The sequence below is a fragment of the Apodemus sylvaticus genome, chromosome 22, assembly GCF_947179515.1.
Source record: "Apodemus sylvaticus chromosome 22, mApoSyl1.1, whole genome shotgun sequence".
NCBI lineage: Eukaryota > Metazoa > Chordata > Mammalia > Rodentia > Muridae > Apodemus > Apodemus sylvaticus.
Window position 1 is genome coordinate 9759729 of NC_067493.1, and position 20089 is coordinate 9779817.

The 20089-nt window shown below is 37.9% G+C and overlaps 1 protein-coding gene and 1 pseudogene across 1 annotated transcript; both read left to right on the plus strand.

The window, feature by feature from the left end:
• The first annotated feature begins 1829 nt into the window (after positions 1-1829).
• Positions 1830-9219, plus strand: LOC127673281 (pleckstrin homology domain-containing family B member 2-like; annotated as a pseudogene).
• A 9654-nt stretch (positions 9220-18873) lies between these two features.
• On the plus strand, positions 18874-19836 carry LOC127673282 (olfactory receptor 2B6-like). Its single transcript, XM_052168857.1, has one exon. The coding sequence runs from the start codon at positions 18874-18876 to the stop codon at positions 19834-19836; it is 963 nt and encodes a 320-aa protein (XP_052024817.1).
• The last annotated feature ends 253 nt before the right edge of the window (positions 19837-20089 follow it).

Consider the following 20089-nt stretch of genomic DNA (forward strand, 5'->3'; position numbering starts at 1 on the left):
TTTACTTTTGAGACAATATCTCACTAAATTGTCATGGCTAAATTAAAATCCACTGTTTTATGCAAGCTGGCTTCTACATTGCAATCCTTCTGCATCAGCCTTCTGAACACATTGGATTATAGGTGTGCTGTACACCCAGTCTCTAGAGTCATTGTTATGCTTTAAAATATGCATTACATTTATCATTAGTAATAGTATTTGGAAAACCATTTCCTAGAAAAAATTCATTTAAACGTAATGTTAAAGAATATGTCATCTCTATATATTCAATAATAATAATAACTAAATAAGGAAGGGTAATGTTATAAGAAAAAAGAAAGCAAGTGACACTTGTATTTGAATTAAAATGTTAAGGAAAAGATAAGGGCCATTAATCATTATAAAAGAAAAATATAAGAAAGAAACTATTATATAAACTCATAACCTAAAAATATGAAATTCATAGAATATGTGATGAAAAAGAAAATTAAGATTAAAGTACTACAACTTGGGAGTGGAAATTAATGATAAAAATAAAACAAATGCAATGCTTCTCTTTTAAATAAATACACAGGAAGACAAAAACAATGGAGTAAATGTTAAAGAAAGGATCAACATGCTGAATAAAAATGATATAAATGAACTAATAGGGCCATGAAAAGCTTAAGTCCAGGCATGGTAGTACACACCTTTAATCCCAGGAGACAAAGGCAAGACAGATTTCTGAGTTCATGGCCAGCCTGGGACAGAACAAGTTCTAGATAAAGAAAAACTTAAATCCGGGTATGGTGATACGTGCCTTTAATCCCAGCATTTAGGAGTAGAGCCATGCAGATCTCTGAGTTCAAGGTCTACAGAGCATGTTCCAGGAGAGCCAAATTTAGGCAGTGAAGGAGTTGGAAAGTGTAAAGCTGGTGATAATTAAAGAGAACAAGGGGCCCATGTTCCAGAAGCAGCAAGCAGCAGAATTCCGGCAGTTTTGGCCACTTGTCTCTGGCTTTAGAGTCAAGAATAGAAGGGACTACTGGGACAATTGATGCTGGTTAGCTGGAGCTAGCATATTATCAAGGATTAAGAAGAAGCCAGATCAATCCCGGTATTCATGATGGCTCACAATGGTCTGTAACACTAATTCTAGAGAATCTGATGCTGTCTTCTGGTTTTCATGGGCATCCGGCATGTACATGGTGCATAGACGTACATGCAATCAAAACACTCTTATTCAAAATAAGAAAAAAGAAAGAGTCTCCCAGTCATCTCCATCTCTGGTCTGGCTTTCCCTGCGCCCAGACTCCTAGAACTCACTGTCTTCTGGGTTTTATTTCTTTCTCTTTCTGCCAGAATCCACCCTGGTTTGGTCACCATGACAATAGGTGAAATACAATCTCCATTGCTCATGGCCTCTTGTCACGGAGCCCAGCACGTGCATTGCTGAGTCTTGTTTTTGTATTAGTTTAATGTTCCTGAGTCTGAAGTCAGCCACATCTGGACAAGGAACACACAGTCTTGTTGGGAACATTCCCTGTCAAAGCTCTCAGGTGTGTTTCCAAATTCTCCATGTAGTCACTAGAATGGAGGCTGTGTTTAAATGATTGCACAACTGTGACTTGCATCCTCTGAAGGAGCAGCTAGTGCTCTTAACCACTGAACCATAATCTCTCCAGGCCTGAGAATTTTTTTTCTAGAGGCAGGACCTCACTCCATAATCTGGTCTGGCCTCAAACTTGTGGGGAGACTCCTGCCTTGGTCTCCTTAGTGCTGGAACAGTAAGTGTGTGCTACCACCCCCAGTTGAGCTTCTTTCTTTTTCAACGTCCCTGCATGCTTTAGCAGCCTCAGTCCTTAGCCAACATGGTTCAGAACTTCAAAGAGCCAAGCCAGATCCACAGGAGCCCCACGAAGAAGGTGATGATACAGGGGAACATAGGTTATTACAGGCAAAGATCTAGACAATTTTTACTAGATGTCAAGAGATAAAACTCTGGTATGGATTCCTAGGCTGGCTTGTAAACTGGGATAATGTGGTACTTGCAGGTCTTCACAACAAAGTCTCAGCAGCCAGAATATGGGGCTCACACCTTTGGGCCACAACATGCTTTATTTTATTTCCTAGTGACATGAAAGGGAAACACAGTCTCTCCTTTCTCCATGTGCTTTACAGCATTGCTGTCCACAGTAAGAACTCCAAGAGCAGGACATCTTGGAAAGCACCCTACCTCGAGCCAGCAACTAGCTTGCTCTAACAGCTGCAGACTAGCACACAGAGAGGGAGCTTCATTCAACTTGGAAATCAGGAATCCTGGCCAAGTCTTTCTCCTGTGACAAGTTATTGACTTGAACCTCAGATCATTGTTTATTAAATTTCCCTAAAATATTTTTTAAAAAAAGAAGAAGCCAGATCATTGGGGTAAAATCTTCTGGAAAGTGTTTTCTGGGAGCATAAAGAAGCTGTGTTCTGTATATAGGCAAGGATGTACCTTATGATGCGGTGGACTTAGCGATATATAAGAATCACCCAGATGGTACTAGTTTTGAAGGTATAAAGGGGGTCATGGAGAGCAGCTGACGATTGATATCATGAGAGGCCAGGGAAGGATGTAGGTGAAGGTGCAGCCTCATTTGAAGTTGATGGCCCAGGACTCAAGGAGTTGTGCAAAGAAGTTAAGGCTTGGCACCATGAAGGGAGCCTATAAGAGGCTACTGGTAAAGCATAGTTGCAGCAGAAGACTCCAGTGAATTGGAGATGCCAGTACCGTGGGATGACCACCAAGAACAGCAGCAGTGGAGTGGATTCAATCAGAGCCTAGAGTAGTGCTAAAAAAGAGACTCGAGCCCTGTGGAGGAGCCCAGAGATCACATATAGATCCCAGACACTGTAACAAGAAGTTATAAAGTTAAAGTTGCCTTGGATACCCCAAGATAGTAGTGATGTCTGAGAAGTGGGATACCTGTTGAGGAAATCTGCTAACAGAGTGGAACCAGCCAAAGAGAAATAATTGTGTTGCAATCTACAAAGCAGAAAAGAGTTGACATCAGACATGGAGATGTAGAATTTTGGAGTTTGCCCACTGGCTTTTGGTCTTGCTTTTTTCCAGGATTTCCTTATAATGTCATTTTGGTATGGCAATATATGCCCTGTGATGTTGGAACTATGTTATCTGCTTTTTGATTTTATAGGGGATTACAGCTAAGAGATTGCATGAATCTCAGAAGAGACTTTGAACTTTGGACTTGTAACATTATTGAAACTGTTACAGAGTATGGGACTTTGGAATTTGGACTAATTGTTTTTTTTTTTTAATTATCCTATAGGTAGGTATGCCCTCCATAGACTCATGTGTTTGAACAAGCCTATAGTGGCCAGAATGCAGAATGTGGTGGTTTGAATATGCTTGTCCCAGGGAGTAGCACTATTAGGAAATCTGCCTTGTTGGAGGATGTGTGTCACTGTTGGGGGACTTTGACACCTGTCTCCTAGCTGCCTGAAGACTGTCTTCTCCTGTCGGCCTTCAGATCAAGACGTAAAACTGCTCCTCCAGGGCCCTGCCTGCCTGGATACTGCCCTGCTTCCTGCCATGATGATTATAGACTGAACCTTAGAACCTGTAAGCCATCTCCAATTAAATGTTATCCTTTATAAATTTTTTTTTTAAAAATGCAGTACTAAAGGTAAAATATATAATATTTATAGTTTATCAAGGATTTTTAAAATAAATGTTTAGTTGGATTTCACATACACATATAATTCAAGCAATAGAATATAAACTGAGAGAAAGTATCTACAAATTGAAAATAATTTTTGAAATTAGACCATTTTAATGAACTAGTAATCATGTAAAATCATCATAAAAAGAAATCCTATGATATGTAAAAAGGAAATATACACCATAAAGTAATGTTTATTCAGCAAAGCAAGAGGAGCCTTAACACTTATGTAATATGGTCCAATCCATCAAATAAATAAACAATTCTATGAGTTCTGTACAGAGGGATAGGAATCATTTGATTAAACTCAGGAATTTATAAAAAGTAATACTGAACATATAAAAGGCTGTTTTTGTTTTTTTATTGATTTTGTTTGTTTGTTTGTTTTTACAAATTTTCAACAGATAATCAAACTCAAAGGCAAATATTGGATGTTTTCCTTCTGAGTGTGTGGAAAAAATGGATAACTACTTTCACCATCTTCTAGTTTTTCTCAAAAGAACATGGTCAATGATGTGAGAAAAGAGAATGTAACTAAGATGAAAAGATTTTGAAAAGAAAAATAAACACTGTGTGCAAACAAATTTGAAAAAGAATCTGTAGATAAATCAGCAGAATTAATGAACTTATTTAGCAAGGTCATTTATATCATAGCAATATTCCAAAATACTTGACATATTAGTAAAAACTAATTTAAAAAGAAAAAAATTAAGATAAGCAATGTAATTTAGAATAGTGCTGGAAGCACTATTTTATTTTAAATATTTATTTTAAACTGTAAATATGAGAAGTTTTTTTTAGAAAGGTCAAACATTATGAAAATGCAAACATATAAAAATGAAGGGACAGGACACCCTCATGACTCAGAAAACTGAATGTTGAAGTGGTAGCTTTGGCAGTCTTAAATTCTTTAGGATTGTAGAGAATGAAATTCACTAAATATATAAACTCAAATAACCTATATTCTAAAATCCAAAAAAGATATTGTAGGAATGACAAATTATAGTTAATATTATTAATGAGTTTAGGTGAAAATATAGACAAATCAAGAAATGCATAAATAAAATGAACTAATTCAGAATCAAGTCAACCTATGAAATGGAGGCATAGTTTGTATAATCTTAATGATAAATTACAACATAAGAAAGCAAAATGTGAGTGGCCCCTGGCTCTGGAAAGACTCAGTGCAGCAGTATAGGGGAATACCAGAACAGGGAAGTGGGAAGGGGTGGATGGGGGAATAGCGGGAGGGAAGAAAGCTTATGGGACTTTCGGGGAGTGGGGAGCCAGAAAAGGGGAAATCATTTGAAATGTAAATAAGAAATATTTCGAAAGCAAAATGTAAAAGAGTTATGTGGTCTTCTCAGTAGTTAAATATATTTGGGACAAGTTAAACTTTTGATGAAAACTAATAATTTCAAGGAGTAGTATTGAAAGTGCAGTGGAAATTTCCAGAACTCTTGAGGTTGACCCTAGCAAGGACTTCTAGGAAAGGACACTGTGGTGCCTGAACCAGCCATATCTGTAACCAGGCTAGACTCCCAGTGGTAAGACTTGGACGCCAACCCAGCCACAAAAATCTGTGACCTACAATTTCTCCCGCCTGCAAGATGAGCTGGGAAAATGGTGGCTCAAAGTTTGTGGGAATATCTCACCAATGACTGGTCTAACCTGAGCCCTATGCCATGAAAGGAAGCCTATTAGAAGATCCTGCTATTTAAATGTCATAGTCTACCCTGTCTGGACAGCTCCCCTGAGCTTGGTATAAAATGGAGGATTCCTTTCCCATCAGGACTTTCTCTGCTCTATCATATCTGGTGAGCCCAAACCTGACATACTCCCTGAGGAATGTCAAGTAATTCTTGGTAAATTACAGGTTCAACTTCCAGGAATGCCTCTGTATCTAAATGAGGTATCCCCAGAACCTTAAGACTCAGTCAATGAAACTTTCCCACTCTCTACGGTTTATATAAGCATTGTTAACCCTGAGTAAAGAGAACAGGCATTTCACTGAATATCATCTAAGAAGTATGTTTCACTGGATATATTTAAGAGAGCTGTGTCATTGAATATTATCTAAAAGAGCTGTAACACTAATATTTTCAGAGAAGACCTTCTTCCTTTGGTATTCACTGCTGGACTAGGATCCTGCTGACACACCCGTTATGGATTCTGACTCATTCTTTCCCTACCTGTGTACAGTGATGCCTAAACACCCCAAGGGAGAAAACAGAAAACTGAACCCAGATCCACTGCTCCATACTTCTGTGTATGGCATAGAGCAATGCCTAGACAACCTCCCCCCCACACCCCCTTAGGAAAGAAATTGAAAACAGAACCACAAGCTCATTCTAGACACTACCTAGATCACCAGTATCCAGAAGCTGAATGGCTCAGACACCTATGGTACAACCAAACTTATTGGGAAAAAAGATAGTTAATGAAATGATTTCTAATGATACTTTTCTATACTTATAGAATCGGTGCATAGCCCATTCATAAACCTCTTTGCTTATGATCCATCCCACAGACGAACATTAGGCAGAGCTCTGGAAACTCTGAAGAAAAGAGCTTGGAGAAAGATTGTAGGAGTCACAGGGGTTGCAAACACCAGGAGAACATGGACCATAGAATTAACTAATTGGGGCTCGTAGGTACTCACAGAGACTAAAGCTGCAACCACAGAGTTTGAACCAGACTCTTTTCATACAAGATGTGCTTCTTTAGCTTGGGATTTTTTCTTGGATTCCTAACAATGGGAGTGAGTGTATCTCTGACTTTTACCTACTCTCAGGACCCTTTGGCTCCTTCTGGGTTCCTGGACCAACTTTGATATGAAGCTTTGGGTCTAGTCTTATTACATATGCTATGCTGAGTTTAGATTATATTGCTGGGAGGCCTGTACTTTTTAAAAGGGAAACAGATTAACAGTAGATCTGTAGGAAAGAGGAGGTGATAGGGTTGGGATAAGGGGTGGCTAGGATATATGAGGAGCAGCAGTTTCAATTAACCTGGACCTCCAAGATCTCTCAAACACTAGACCACCAAACAGGCAGCATACACCAGCTAATATGAGGCCCCCAACACATATACAGCAGAGGGCTTCTGGGTCTGGGCTCAATCAGAGATAATGCACCTAACCCTCAAGAGACTGGAGGCCCCAGGGAGTTTAGAGGTCAGGTGGGGTGGAGGTTGGGAGGTGGGGACATCCTCATGGAGACAGGGTATGGGGAGGAGGTATGGGATATGAAACAGTTGGAGGGTGACAAAAGGGGGTGGAATAAAATCTGGAGTATATAAATAAAAATTATGTGGTAAAATTTTTCATGCTAAAAACTACAAATATATTTAGAAGGAATGTGCAACATAGTAAAGGCTATATGACATGAAGAACTATCACCATAACAAAGAAAGACATTTTCAGATATTTTGGTTTAATATGTGGACAAACAAAAAGATGTCCCCTTTCACCATACATATTCAATATAAAACTACATGTTTTATCCAGTACAATTAAGTAAGAGGAAGAAATGCATTTTCTGAGTTGGAAAGAAAACTAATAAATTGTTCCTGGTTGCAAATGATCTAATTGAAAAACCTGCAAATACCATGAAAATTATTATTAAATCTAATCATTTGATACAGTTGAATTACAGACTACAAAATAAATATAAAAAGTTTATTTTATATACATTAATAACAAAATACTTAAAAATAAAATTAGGAAAATAATCCATAATAATGTTTAAAGCAATTTGGTTTTTAGAACAAATTTAACTAAAATTATAAAATATCTTCACACTGAAAAATTGTAAGATATAATCGATCAATGAAGTCACCAGTAAATGTAAAGATAGCCTATGGTCACAAACTATCAATACTCAATATTATTGAAATATACAATCTATCCAAAGCATAGATTAAATGTAATTTTTACAGAAATTTCCATGATATTGCTCACAAAAATATAAAAATATCCCCAAATTCACATTTAGCCACAAAATTCTGGAATGATCATAGAAAAAAATTTGAGCAAGGAAAAGACAAACAAAAACAAAACAATACAAAACAAAAACCATACTACCTGACTTCAAAATACATTGCACAACTTTAGCTATTGAAACAACATGGTATCAACATGAAAATAGGCACTTAGAATAATACAAAAATAAGTCCTTGTAGATTTTTTAAATTATTAGATTGATCTTAAAAGCTTATGTAAATACAAAGAACCAAAAGTATTCCAGACAAACTTTGAATGAAATTGTGGTTGAAGAACTACTAATGTCTCTGAGGCAGAGCTAATTGAGATAATATTGTATTGGGTTGTGTTTATGCCTGGACAGGAAAAAATGCAAAGCAAAACCAAATAAGACCTTCTGATGCTGGATAATAATTAAACAATTATATTCATGTTACTTATCACAAGGAGTCACAGCATTAAAATAGGGCAGGGATGATATTTTGATGTTGTAATCGCTAAATAGAATATGCACTTAGAAAAAAGCAGGGGTGGGAAATAACCCTGCCACACAGGCATAAAAGTCAAATTACCAACAAATTTTATTTACAGGTAAGTGAAACATAGAGGAAAAGGCTTTAGTAGCCTTAAGATGATAAAATTGTGCATAAATGACACAAAGATATCATTCAAAAACAAATATTTTAATAAATTAGGCACTGTATTAAGAACTTTTCATAAGAATAAAATACACAGTTCTGGGCCAACATGACCACAGGTCACATTTCCTGTGTGGGAAGTGTTACACGTGTTCCAGGCCAGGAATCTGGCAGGGGCAGGGAGCCGGGAACCACTTACCATCTCAACTGAAGAGGTGGCGTTCGTGAAGAGTGCATGGTTACTTCAGCAGAGCACCATTCTGAAACGTTGGAAGAATTGGTTCGACCTGTGGTCAGATGGTCACCTGATCTACTATGCTGACCAGACTCGGTAGATCATTGAGGGTAAGGTCCACATGCGTGTGGACTGCATCAGTATCCGTACCGGGCATGAGTGTGGGGACATCCAACCACCAGATGGGAAGCCCAGAGACTGTCTGCTGCAGATCGTCTGCCGAGATGGGAAGACTATCAGTCTCTGTACAGAGAGCACAGACGATTACTTGGCATGGAAGTTTACACTGCAGGATTCCAGAACGAACGCAGCTTACGTTGGCTCAGCAATCCTGTCTGCAGTGGCCTCGTTGCTGCCTCCCTACACCACCTATGCTACACCAACCCCTGAGGTCTAAGGCTAAGGTCCTTACAGTGGCGCATACCCCGCAGGAACTCAAGTTGTTTATGCCGCCAATGGGCAGGCGTACACAGTGCTTACCAAAACCCGTATGCAGTAGTTTATGGACAACATCCTGCCAACCAATACATCATCTGTGAATGGTACCGAGACAATGACAGTGACCTGGCTCTGGGCATGCTTGGGGGATGGGGGGGGAGCGCAGCCACAGGCATGGCCCTGGGCACTTTTGTTCTGGGTCTTCTAGCGCCTTCAACATTTTCTGCGCATCGCTTCCGTTAGTCCTGTGTGCGATAATTTGATTTGAAGGGCATTTCTGTTTGTGACAAGTGTCTCTCATAATAATTTAAGTAGTTCTTTTGAAGGTGGTAATCTAATAATTGTGACTGACCTGCATGGTACCACAGAGAAAGCCCACGGTATGCTGTGAGCGAGAGTGTGAGTCCTTGCGGGTACCAGCTTGCACCAAGTCTTTCGTAGGGACTCTTGGATGACTTTAGGTAAACACACCCAAATAAACGGGCATTTTCCATTCAGTTAGGTGCAATATTGAATTGAGGGACGGCTTTCTTTGCTATGCCAATAATAACATTGCTGATGTGGGATGTGTGTAAGTGCGGTGAGAAGAGTCGCAGCTTCTTTAACTGTGGATTCTCAATCTAGACCTCGGCTACATGTTACCCTAGGAGTTGGTAACCCATGTGACTCTTGCAGGGCTATGGTGTGAGGACCCCATAACCTACCCCTCGAAGCTCCTAGGTACCGGCAGGATTGGCTGTGCGGGATGAAGAGGGCCTCCCCCCACCCCTTTAAAATATGCTACGGGAATCTGCCCAGTTTTATTTTCTTGTTATTCTTCTGTAAAGAAAGTATATGGTGAGGGGAATTGGGGAGAGCCTTATTTAGAATGTTTCTGTCTCAGGCCTTCTGGGGCCCAAGCTGCAACTCCTGGAGAGGCTCTTCTTCAACAGCGGTAGCCCTGTCTGTCCACAGACTCTCAGGTTCTGAGTGAGAAATGGGATTGGGTAGAGCATTTCAGGGATTTGTTCTATTCCCTCATGTTAGTGGGGGTCCAGCCTTGTTCTCAGTCCTGATCCGCTCACGACAGAAGAGCTTAAAACATTTCTAGTCCCCAGACGTGTGACACTGGAAAGCTCACAGTCTGGCTTTCTGACAAAAATTTGTATTTACAATATTAGAGAATATATGTTCCACATTTTAAAAACTCTGTTCTTAAATGTTTTAAAGTTTCCAATTCCAGCTTTGTGACTGGCATGTTTTAGTTTCAAACAGTACCCCCTTTGCCCCCTTCACAAAGATGGGATGGCACAGTGAAGGCCCCGCCCTCTTCTTTGCATAGTCCTGTTTCTCCAGAGTGCTCCCAGGAAGCATGCATTCTGTCTGTGCCCAGCCCAGCGCATGCATGCTGCTTTGCCACCCTGCTGGGCAGCTCTCTCTTGGTCAGTTCAAGTCTTCAACAGATCTCCACGCGAGACAGTTTTCAAGTAGCAGAAGTGGCACCTACAATGCTTCCTTGCTACTCCTTGGGGACGTGTTAGCACAGCCCATTTCCAGCTAATGTATGCTTGTCTTAGTCAGGGTTTCTATTCCTGCACAAACATCATGACCAAGAAGCAAGTTGGGGAGGAAATGGTTTATTCAGCTTACACTTCTGCATTGCTGTTCATCACAAAAGGAAGTCAGGACTGGGACTCAAGCAGGTTAGGAAGCAGGAGCTGATGCAGAGGCCATGGAGAGATGTTCCTTACTGGCTTGCTCAGCCTGCTCTCTTATAGAACCCAGGAATACAAGCCCAGGGATGGTACCACCCACAAGAGGCCCTCCCCCTTGATCACTAATTGAGAAAATGCCTCACAGTTGGATCTCATGGAGGCACTTCCTCAACTGAAATTCCTTTCTCTGTGATAACTCCAGCCTGTGTCAAGTTGACACACAAAACCAGCCAGTACAATGCTTGTTTGCCATCTCTGATGGATGGAATATGTGACAACATGGTGTGGATGCTGTATGGTGTCACTTTAATAAGCGTGACTCTGATTTTACATCCTGTGCTGTAATGCCATTTGCTCATAATGTCACCATTCATAAAGCTCTGTGCTTTACTCACAAAACACTAAAACCAGTGTTTAGTGTTATACAGGATTTTAATTCTGAAGTTAGTTACTGGCATTCCTAAAACCATAGAGTACTGAGTCATGTCCCTGAAGTACTTTTGAAACAGAATTATCTCCAACTGTCCCATGGGTGTGCCCTACCTAGCCCCTGCCCCCAGTGGGGTCATAGTTGAGTCCTATCATTTCCTATCACCAATTACTTGGTTACATACCCAGAATGGAATACATTCTCTGGCACCTTATTTCCTCACCCTTTTGGTGGCTTTTGCTGCATTGTTTTGTACCTCAGTCAGTTGTGAGATTCATGAGTTGGAGGGAACTACTTGTCCAGCGTTGAGGCACATGCCTCCTCCATGAAGACTTTTAAATAATGACGAAGAGCTGGAAGAAGCTGGCTGCTGACAGCGTGTGGCTGATGTTGTTGCTTTTAGTTCTTTGAGTTAAAAACTTTTCATCTGGAAGAGGAAAGCCTGAGGCTTCCTCAGATCACCCTTGCCAAGAAGGCTCAGCTTAGGTCGTTAGTGCCTGCGGTAGCCTTCTGGAGTGTAGCAAGTTCTTGTGTTTAAGACAGAATGGTTCAGATTTATTTTCTGCATCTGTTGTTGATCCCGTGTAACCTCTCATTTTGCCTTCTAGTCTATGCAGATGAAAGGCAGATTATGTTTTGGGTATTCCAGTTTTCTAGGTTAATAACCACTTATTAGTGAGTGCAATCCACACATCAAATGAGATACAAGAAGAAAGCAGGAGTGGTCCCTGGTTCTGGAAAGACTCAGTGAAACAGTATTTGGCAAAACCAGAACGGGGAACTGGGAAGGGGTGGGAGGGAGGACAGGGGAAGAGAAGGGGGCTTACGGGACTTTCGGGGAGTGGGGGGGGGCTAGAAAAGGGGAAATCATTTGAAATGTAAATAAATTATATCAAATTAAAAAAAAGACAAAAAAAAATAAATGGGAATCTCATGAAACTGAAAAAAAAAAAAAAAAAAAAAAAAAAAAAGAAAGGCAGAGGATGTAGGCAGTCTTCTTTGTGATTATTTCTGTTATTCTGTTGTGTCTACCAAGCCTGTTTTCTCCCCATATGTGCATATGGTATGTTTATAAGTGAACTTGTTGAAATAGTAAATGACCATTAAGTACAAAAAAATAATAAAATAAACATGAATACTTGAGTTGCTTAACATTAAAAAGTATTGCTTTTTTGCATCAAAAATGTTAGTTTTAAAATAGTTTATTTTTAGATATATGTGTGTGTTAAACTTATGTGCACCATATTTAAGCAGTGCCAGAAGAGAGTGAAGCACTCTTAAAACAACATCCCAGGCAGATGTAAGCCGCCTGACATGCATGTTGGAAAGCAAACCCAGGTTCTCTATAAGAGTACCAAATGCTCTTAAGTACATTTTAGAAACTTGGCTTTTCTTAATTAATGATGAAATATATACATATGAAGTAAATGATCTTGAGACTTTAAAATAATTATTATGGGTATTGTGGGGAAAATATATTAGGCAACCTGGGCTATGTATTAATTGTTGCTGGACATGGTATGGAGAGACATCACGGTCATTATAGGACACTCTATTGACTTGTATATTTTTAATTACATTAATATTTATAGGGCATTATTTAAAAAGCAAAAAAAGAGTACTTTAGTGGAATGTTATATTAGTGTATAATATTTCAAAAGTATATTTATATCAAGAACATGTAAAGAACTCTTAGAAGTCAATAAAGGACAAAAATCAGAGAGAAAAATGAATGGATAAAACATAAAAAGGATAACATAAATGTCAAATTTGAAAAAATTCACACTCACAGTATAATGCAAATTAAAATGGTTTTTCTTATACACAAAACAAAATAGATAAATAAATAATTTTTAAAAACATGACATTACAAAACAAGGAAGATTTTGAGGAAATGAAGATTGATGATGATTGGATCATAAATTACTTTAACATTTTGTAACCTGGCTAACAATCTTTATTAAAGCTAGATATGCATTAACATTTACATAAGAAATTTCATTCATGGATTTAACACAAAAATAAAAATTGTGCATTCATTCAGTTCTTTTAACATCATGTAACCAGAAGTAACAATTGCACATCTTCTGTTCATATGTGGAGAGAATAAATTATACTTGCAAATGTATAAGCCAGTCACAAATTATATGAATTACATGCTGCTGATACCTAAATTTCAAAAGCTGTATGCTGTAGTGCACAGTTTCAATAGTGTTTGAGGGCATTGTGGCTGGAAAGTGTTTCAGGGTGTACTGAGAAGGTCAGACACAGTTGTTGGGAAGCATCTTTGGATTTGAAATTGTCCTTGAATCTGGAATTGGCTTCAGTGCATACTATGCAAATAGATTAGGGACATAAAAATAAGTTAGATAATAAGATTTACTACATAGGGATGAAAGCCCAGTGGAAGTAACATGTAGAATTTAAGCTTTGTAAACAATTCATGCTGCTATTTTTCATATTTTCCCCTAAATTCTTATTTCCATGAACTGTGCTTAATTGCAACAGAGGGACTGTCTCCCTGAGGTCAAAATTCTAGCACCCTTGGCCCTGATGTCACTAATCTACAAGGGCTAAAAAGCAAATTATAAGCAAAGCTGACTTATGAGAAGAGCCAAATTTGTAGTGAGGGTTAGACACCACTAAGGTTTAGAGCTGCAAAGAACAACAGGAAAGATCTTTCAATGCTTAAAAGTAAAGACAAAAAAGGTATTTTTTAAAAGAATGAAAGTATGAGAAAAAACTTTTTAAAATTGTTGATGTCAATAATTTGTTTAAGGTCATGTAAATATATTATTTTCTAAGTAAACCTTCATATGTGCTGAGTGGTAGTCTGCCTTAAAAGCTGCTTCTGAATAGTAAAAGCCAGTTGGGAAAATTTCTCAGAAAACACTATTAAACTTAGCCTTCATTTTTACTTGTTCTGACTGTGTTTTCCTTAAAATTAGTAATGAATTACCTCTTTAAAGAGGTAGACGTTACATTTTGCCCTAAGTGAAATCTGGTTTTATGGTTTGCTCCACTTCCCAGAGCTATTTCCAGATTTGCTGCATTGTACAAAGACTATGAATGAAGACAAATGAGTCTTACACCTCCCTTTTCATGAAATATTAGATCTCATGTTGATCTCAGCCAAATCAAACAGGAATGTTAATTAGTATTTTCAAGACAAAGATCTATTTTATCAGTATAATCTGCTAATTAAAATGATACTTAGATTGTCCATCTACTCAATTTGTCAAGTAGTTCTTCTTGCATCTACTATGAAAGTGTTGAGCCACAAGGAAGCTAGTGACTAAAACATTCTTTGCCATTAGGGATATTGATTGATTTGAAATTTTCATATTGATAATTTTGTTTTGTTCTATTTCTATTCTCTTACAACATGTCATTGAATTTCTACAATATCCTTCCTAGTCAGTTATTCAGTTGTAAGGGATATAAAGTTGCTAAGATGCAATGCATTGGTGTTTTCTCTAGTCCAAGAAACAGCCCCTGTTGACTTCATCATAGATCCTAACAGGAAAAATTAAATCCACAATATCAAGTATGACAAACATCAGTAATAAGGACTACAATGTTCCTTGGAGGTAACTATGTATTGAGGTTTGATCCCTTGAATTAAGGTCAATGATTTTGGTCATTTTGTAAATTACAAATATGTTCTCATTTTAAGAAATAATTTAAAGATAATTATAATTTTAGACAGAGAGAGACTAAATAAAGAAATTTATGTCTTTCCTTTCCTATTCTCTAGCATTCTTTCTTTCTTAGATAAAGGGATGTGGGTTAGAAAGAAAAAGGGGGAATATAGTAATTACTTTAGAAATTAGACAAATAGTGATATATTATTAAATGTCCTCCTAAAGAAAGGCATTTTATAGCCGCAATTTTACATTGGTAGATATCTTTTTTTTTGGGGGGGGGGGCGGTTAGAGACAAGGCTTCTCTGTGTAGCTCTGGCTGTCCTGGAACTCACTCTGTAGACCATGCAGTCATCTGTCTCTGCCAGTTTTTTAACTTTTGGAAGTTATGTTTTTGCATACTCAAATATCTTCTTAAATCTCTGATAGTGTTGAAGATTTGTTATAGTCTCACAATTAAACTTAAATTACTTAACATTTAAAAAGATATCCTAGATCTAAAAAGTGGCTTTAGGGTGGTATACAAGTTAAAATCAAAGATAACTGAGATACAAAACTATAAACTCATTAAGGTATGATAGGTGATAAAATATTTTATCTAAATAAATATAATTTGCCAAATATAATAGACTAGACATTTAAAATATGTATCATACCTTATAATTTTCATAGTTGCTGTCTATTGTAATACTAATTACAGTCCACCAACACCTAGAGTCTACATGTTGATCTGTGACTCTGCCCTCAAGTTATGTCTAACTGGCACTTAAAGATACCAACGGTCGTGTGAGCCATAAAATGTGGCCCTGAGTACTGGGAAATAAAGTTAAGAGTGGCCCAGATAAAATATAGTTCAGAGTTATTGAAAGGAATGTAAATTCTAATAACATAAGAGAGTAGATAGTTGGCAAGATCTTGTGCTAAAGGCTTATTACAAATGTAAAATTTATAGGTGTCTTTTTTCACATTTAATTTTTTTTTTACTTATTCACTTTACATCCTATTAACTGATCTCTTCCTGTTCACCCCCTTCCACGATGCTTCCCTCCCTCCCCTTCTCCTCTAAGTGGGTATCCCCCCTCCATATACTCTCACCCTAGCATTTCACGTCTCTGTGAGGCTAAGTGCTTCCTTTCCCTACTGAGGACAGACAAGACAGTCCAGCTAGAACGTATCCCACATATAGGCAACAGCTTTTGGGATAGTCCCCATTCCAGTTTTTTGGGATCCACATGAAATTCAAGATGTTCATCTGCTCCATGTGTGCAGGGAGGTCTAGGGCTAGCCCATGAATGTTCTTTGGTTGGTGGTTCAGCCCAAAGGGTCCATACTTGACTCTGTTGGTCTTCCTGTGGAGTTCCTATTCCCTCTGGTTCAGCAATCCTTTCTCCTCTTCTTCCATAAGCGTTCCCAAAAATCAATCCACTGTTTGGCTGTGGATGTCTGTATCTACCTGAGTAAGCTGCTGAGTGGAGCCTCTCAGAGGACAACTTTCCTTTGTCTACAAGCCTACCAGAATATCATTAATAGTGTAAAGGATTAGTAGTTGCCCATATGGGTCTCAAGTTGGGCTGGTTATTGACTGGTCATTCGCTGCTCCATCCCCTGTGTCTTCAGATAATTTTCGGGTTCAAAAGGTTTGTGTATGGACTGGTGTTTCTACTCCTCCACTGGGTTTCCTGCCTGACTACAGGAGGTGGCTTCTGCAGGTTCCATACCCCCAATGCTGTGAGTCACAGCTAAGGTCACATGTGTCTTATCTTTTATCCAGGAGCTAAATGGTCTAAGGCAGGATAGAAACCCCTCAATAGAATTAAATATTTCTATAGCAACTGTTTAACCACAATTATTGTAATTGATTAGATGAAGAAAAATGCATAATCACTAAGTGAAATGTGGAGAAGAACCCAATTTTAAAATAAAATTGCGAATAATATGAAAGGCAAAGAAAATATCAATATTTTTTATCTTTGTGTTTTTTTCATGAATGTATCTCAAAAATGTGAGAAACATTCCATATTTTATATTGTGTCTGTGTCATGTACTAAGATATTGTGAATAAATTACTGTTGCTTTCTGTACAATAACAATATGTAAGACCTGAGAGAACTGGAGCACAACACAGGTTATTGGAGTGCTGAAGAGGTGGAAATGGAATTGAGGAGATGATGAACAAAGGGTGAGAAATTTCAGTGAAACAAGACATGTACATGGGATCGATCATACAAAGGGGTGACTAGAGATGGTAAAATACTTTATATTATTGCAATCCCATAGGAAGAACAATAGTGTCAACCAACAAGACGCCCCAGAGCTTCCAGGGACTAAACCACCAGGCAAAGAATACACATGGAGGGACCCATGGCCCCAGCTGCATATGTAGCAGAGGATGGCCTTGTTGGACATCAGAGAGGAAAGGAGAGGCCCACGGTCATGTGAAGGTTTGATGTCCTGGCACAGGGGAATGCTAGGGAGGTGAGGCAGGAGTGGGGGAAGAGCACCCTCATAGAAGCAGGGGAGAAAGTGAGGGGGTTTATGGCGGGAAACTGGGGAGGGGGATAACATTTGAAATAAAATAAGCAATGAAAAATTTTAAAAAGGAAAAATGCTAACAGATGTAAAGTGTTTTCAACAAAAATTATAAGGATTTAATGTTATAAGAAAGTTTAGTCCTTGTATTTAGTCATGGACAACATACTTTTTAGTCATCTTATAGACAATATGTAGAACTTCATCTGTAAAAATAGATAAAATAATAAGATAAAAATCCACTTAAAACTGTCCAAAATTCTACAGTAACTGAAGGAATAGAATTATACATATATTTTATTTTACTATAAAAATTATTCCTAAACTGCATTAAATATTATCTGTAAAGTGTTACACATTTTTTTGCCAAGAGTCACTTTATGTATAATGATTGATAAATTAACAGTAATATTTATTTAAATATATATATTTAAATATATAATATTTAAGTAATATTTTATATATATATATAATCTTGCATTTCAACTGTGTATTACAGTGAAATTTTCTCATATGAATCATATGTTTATTTTACACAAAGAAAAATGAACTGCACAATGTACACATACATGCAATCAATTGCATATGTGCACCTAGTCTCATGTTTGATGATTTTTTACAATACAAACACCAGAATTTTAAAAAAATATCTTCAAAGCCATTTTCTCTTTGTTGCATAAAGCTCAATATAAAATACATTCTGCCACTGGTAAAATTACATGAAGGTAAAGCATAATTGTAAGAAAGCTTGTGAGATTTTCCTTATGTAGAAGTATAATGAGATCGGAAACAGTGAGTTTTTCTCTGGAAACCATTATTTATATATATATACACTTTTTGACATAAACAAAATAAGAAACATTTTATACCATCAGTCTTAGTCATGTTAACTCCTAATTAGCCTGTGGCAAAACATCACTGTGGATTAATTCCACAAACATATTGTCCTGAGTCCTGGAAGTTTTTTCGCATTGACTTAATTATAATGAGCAGAAAGGAGGTCCTACAATAAAAAGACAGATGATGGTATCACCACCAACTGATACTGCCTTTCACAGGTAGTAATTTCTATATTCTACTATGCAAAATTATTAAGAACCTGCAGGAAAATAAGATCAATTACAAACTTAATGAAGTTTCAGTGAGGTTTCCATATTCTTTTGTCTTAGCAAATACAACATATGATAACAGTATCTTATAATATACATTTTTACTATATTTACATTTTTATTTGTTTATTTATGTTTTGCTTTGGGGGATTGAGAAATCAATTAGGAGAGACACAGCCTCACTCTGCAGCCTGTTCTGGCATTTCTCTCACAGGAATGTTTACATGTGTGAGTCACCATGCGTATGCTATTTTGACTTTTTAAAACTCTTCACTTATGAAAGTTGTGAATAAAAGAATAGCTGACAGACTATACAAACACAACTGTGTTTTCTTTTACTTACTGAGGAAATCAAATGAAATATATTCATGATTTTGTTTCAGTACCCCCTATCCAGGTTCTTTATTTCATGAGGTATTAAGTTGCAAAAACACGATGACCAGAACCTCAAAATTCTAGTATTGACATTTCCAGCAAGTGGAATTTCAACAATGAGAAGCCTCAATATCACTGCCCATCACACCAATGGCTTTATTTTGGTAGGCTTCTCTGAATGGCCATGTCTTGAAATGGCTCTTCTTGTGGTCATCTCCATCTTCTATATAGTGACTCTCTTCGGGAATTCAGCTATTATCATTTTATCTCTCCTTGATCCTAAACTCCACACCCCTATGTATTTCTTCCTGGCCAATCTTTCCTTTTTAGATCTCTGCTATACCACTTCTACTGTCCCCCAGATGCTGAAAAATATTCAGAGCCATGAGAGAAGCATCAGCTATGTGGGCTGCATAGCACAACTGTTCATTTTCCTTAGCCTAGGATCTACAGAATGTGTGCTTCTCTCCATCATGGCCTTTGATCGCTATGTGGCCATCTGCCATCCTCTGCGTTACACAGTTATCATGCACTCTCAGCTGTGCCAGCAGCTGGCAGCAGTAGCCTGGATAACTGGTTTCAGTAACTCCTTGGTGCAAACAGTGTTGACATCTTTGTTACCTCGTTGTGGCCAATACCAGGTAGAGAATTTCTTCTGTGAGGTGCCTGCCATGCTTCAGTTATCATGTGTTGACACCTGGGTCAATGAAGTAGAGATGTATGCTGCTGTGGTTGTCATAAAAGTTATCCCTCTTGGGTTAATTCTTTTCTCTTACATCAACATTGTCAGAACAGTCATAAATATACAATCTTCTGAAGGTCGAAAGAAGGCCTTTAACACATGTGGGTCTCATCTTCTGGTGGTCATCATGTTCTATGGCTCTGCCATCAGTGGGTATGCATACATGGCACCCAAGAGCAGCACAGCCAAACTGAAGGGCAAGCTTTTGGCACTGTTCTATGGACTTATAACGCCAATGCTGAACCCTCTTATCTATACCTTGAGGAACAAGGATGTCAAGGAAGCAATGAAGAAGGTACTTGGAAGAGAACAAAAGCAAGGGTGGAACTTGGATTAGACAAAAGCAGATCCTATATCAATCCAGTTCTTGGTTCCACAGCAGGATTAACCACATCCCTTGTTCCTTTAGCCAGAAAAATAGAGCCTGATTGTGATCACTTGTTATTAACTATATATAATCAAGGTAATAGTTAATGGTCATTGGAATGGTCTGATAATTCAACAAGTACAAAAAATAATAATAATATAGATTTGAGTAAATGCTAAGTTTGGTTAACTGTCTTGGCTAATGGTTTTTTTTTTTTAATATT

What these genes read in the sequence shown, in the direction of transcription:
- LOC127673282 (XM_052168857.1), top strand. Translation starts at nt 18,874, where the DNA reads ATGAGAAGCCTCAATATCACTGCCCATCACACCAATGGCTTTATTTTG.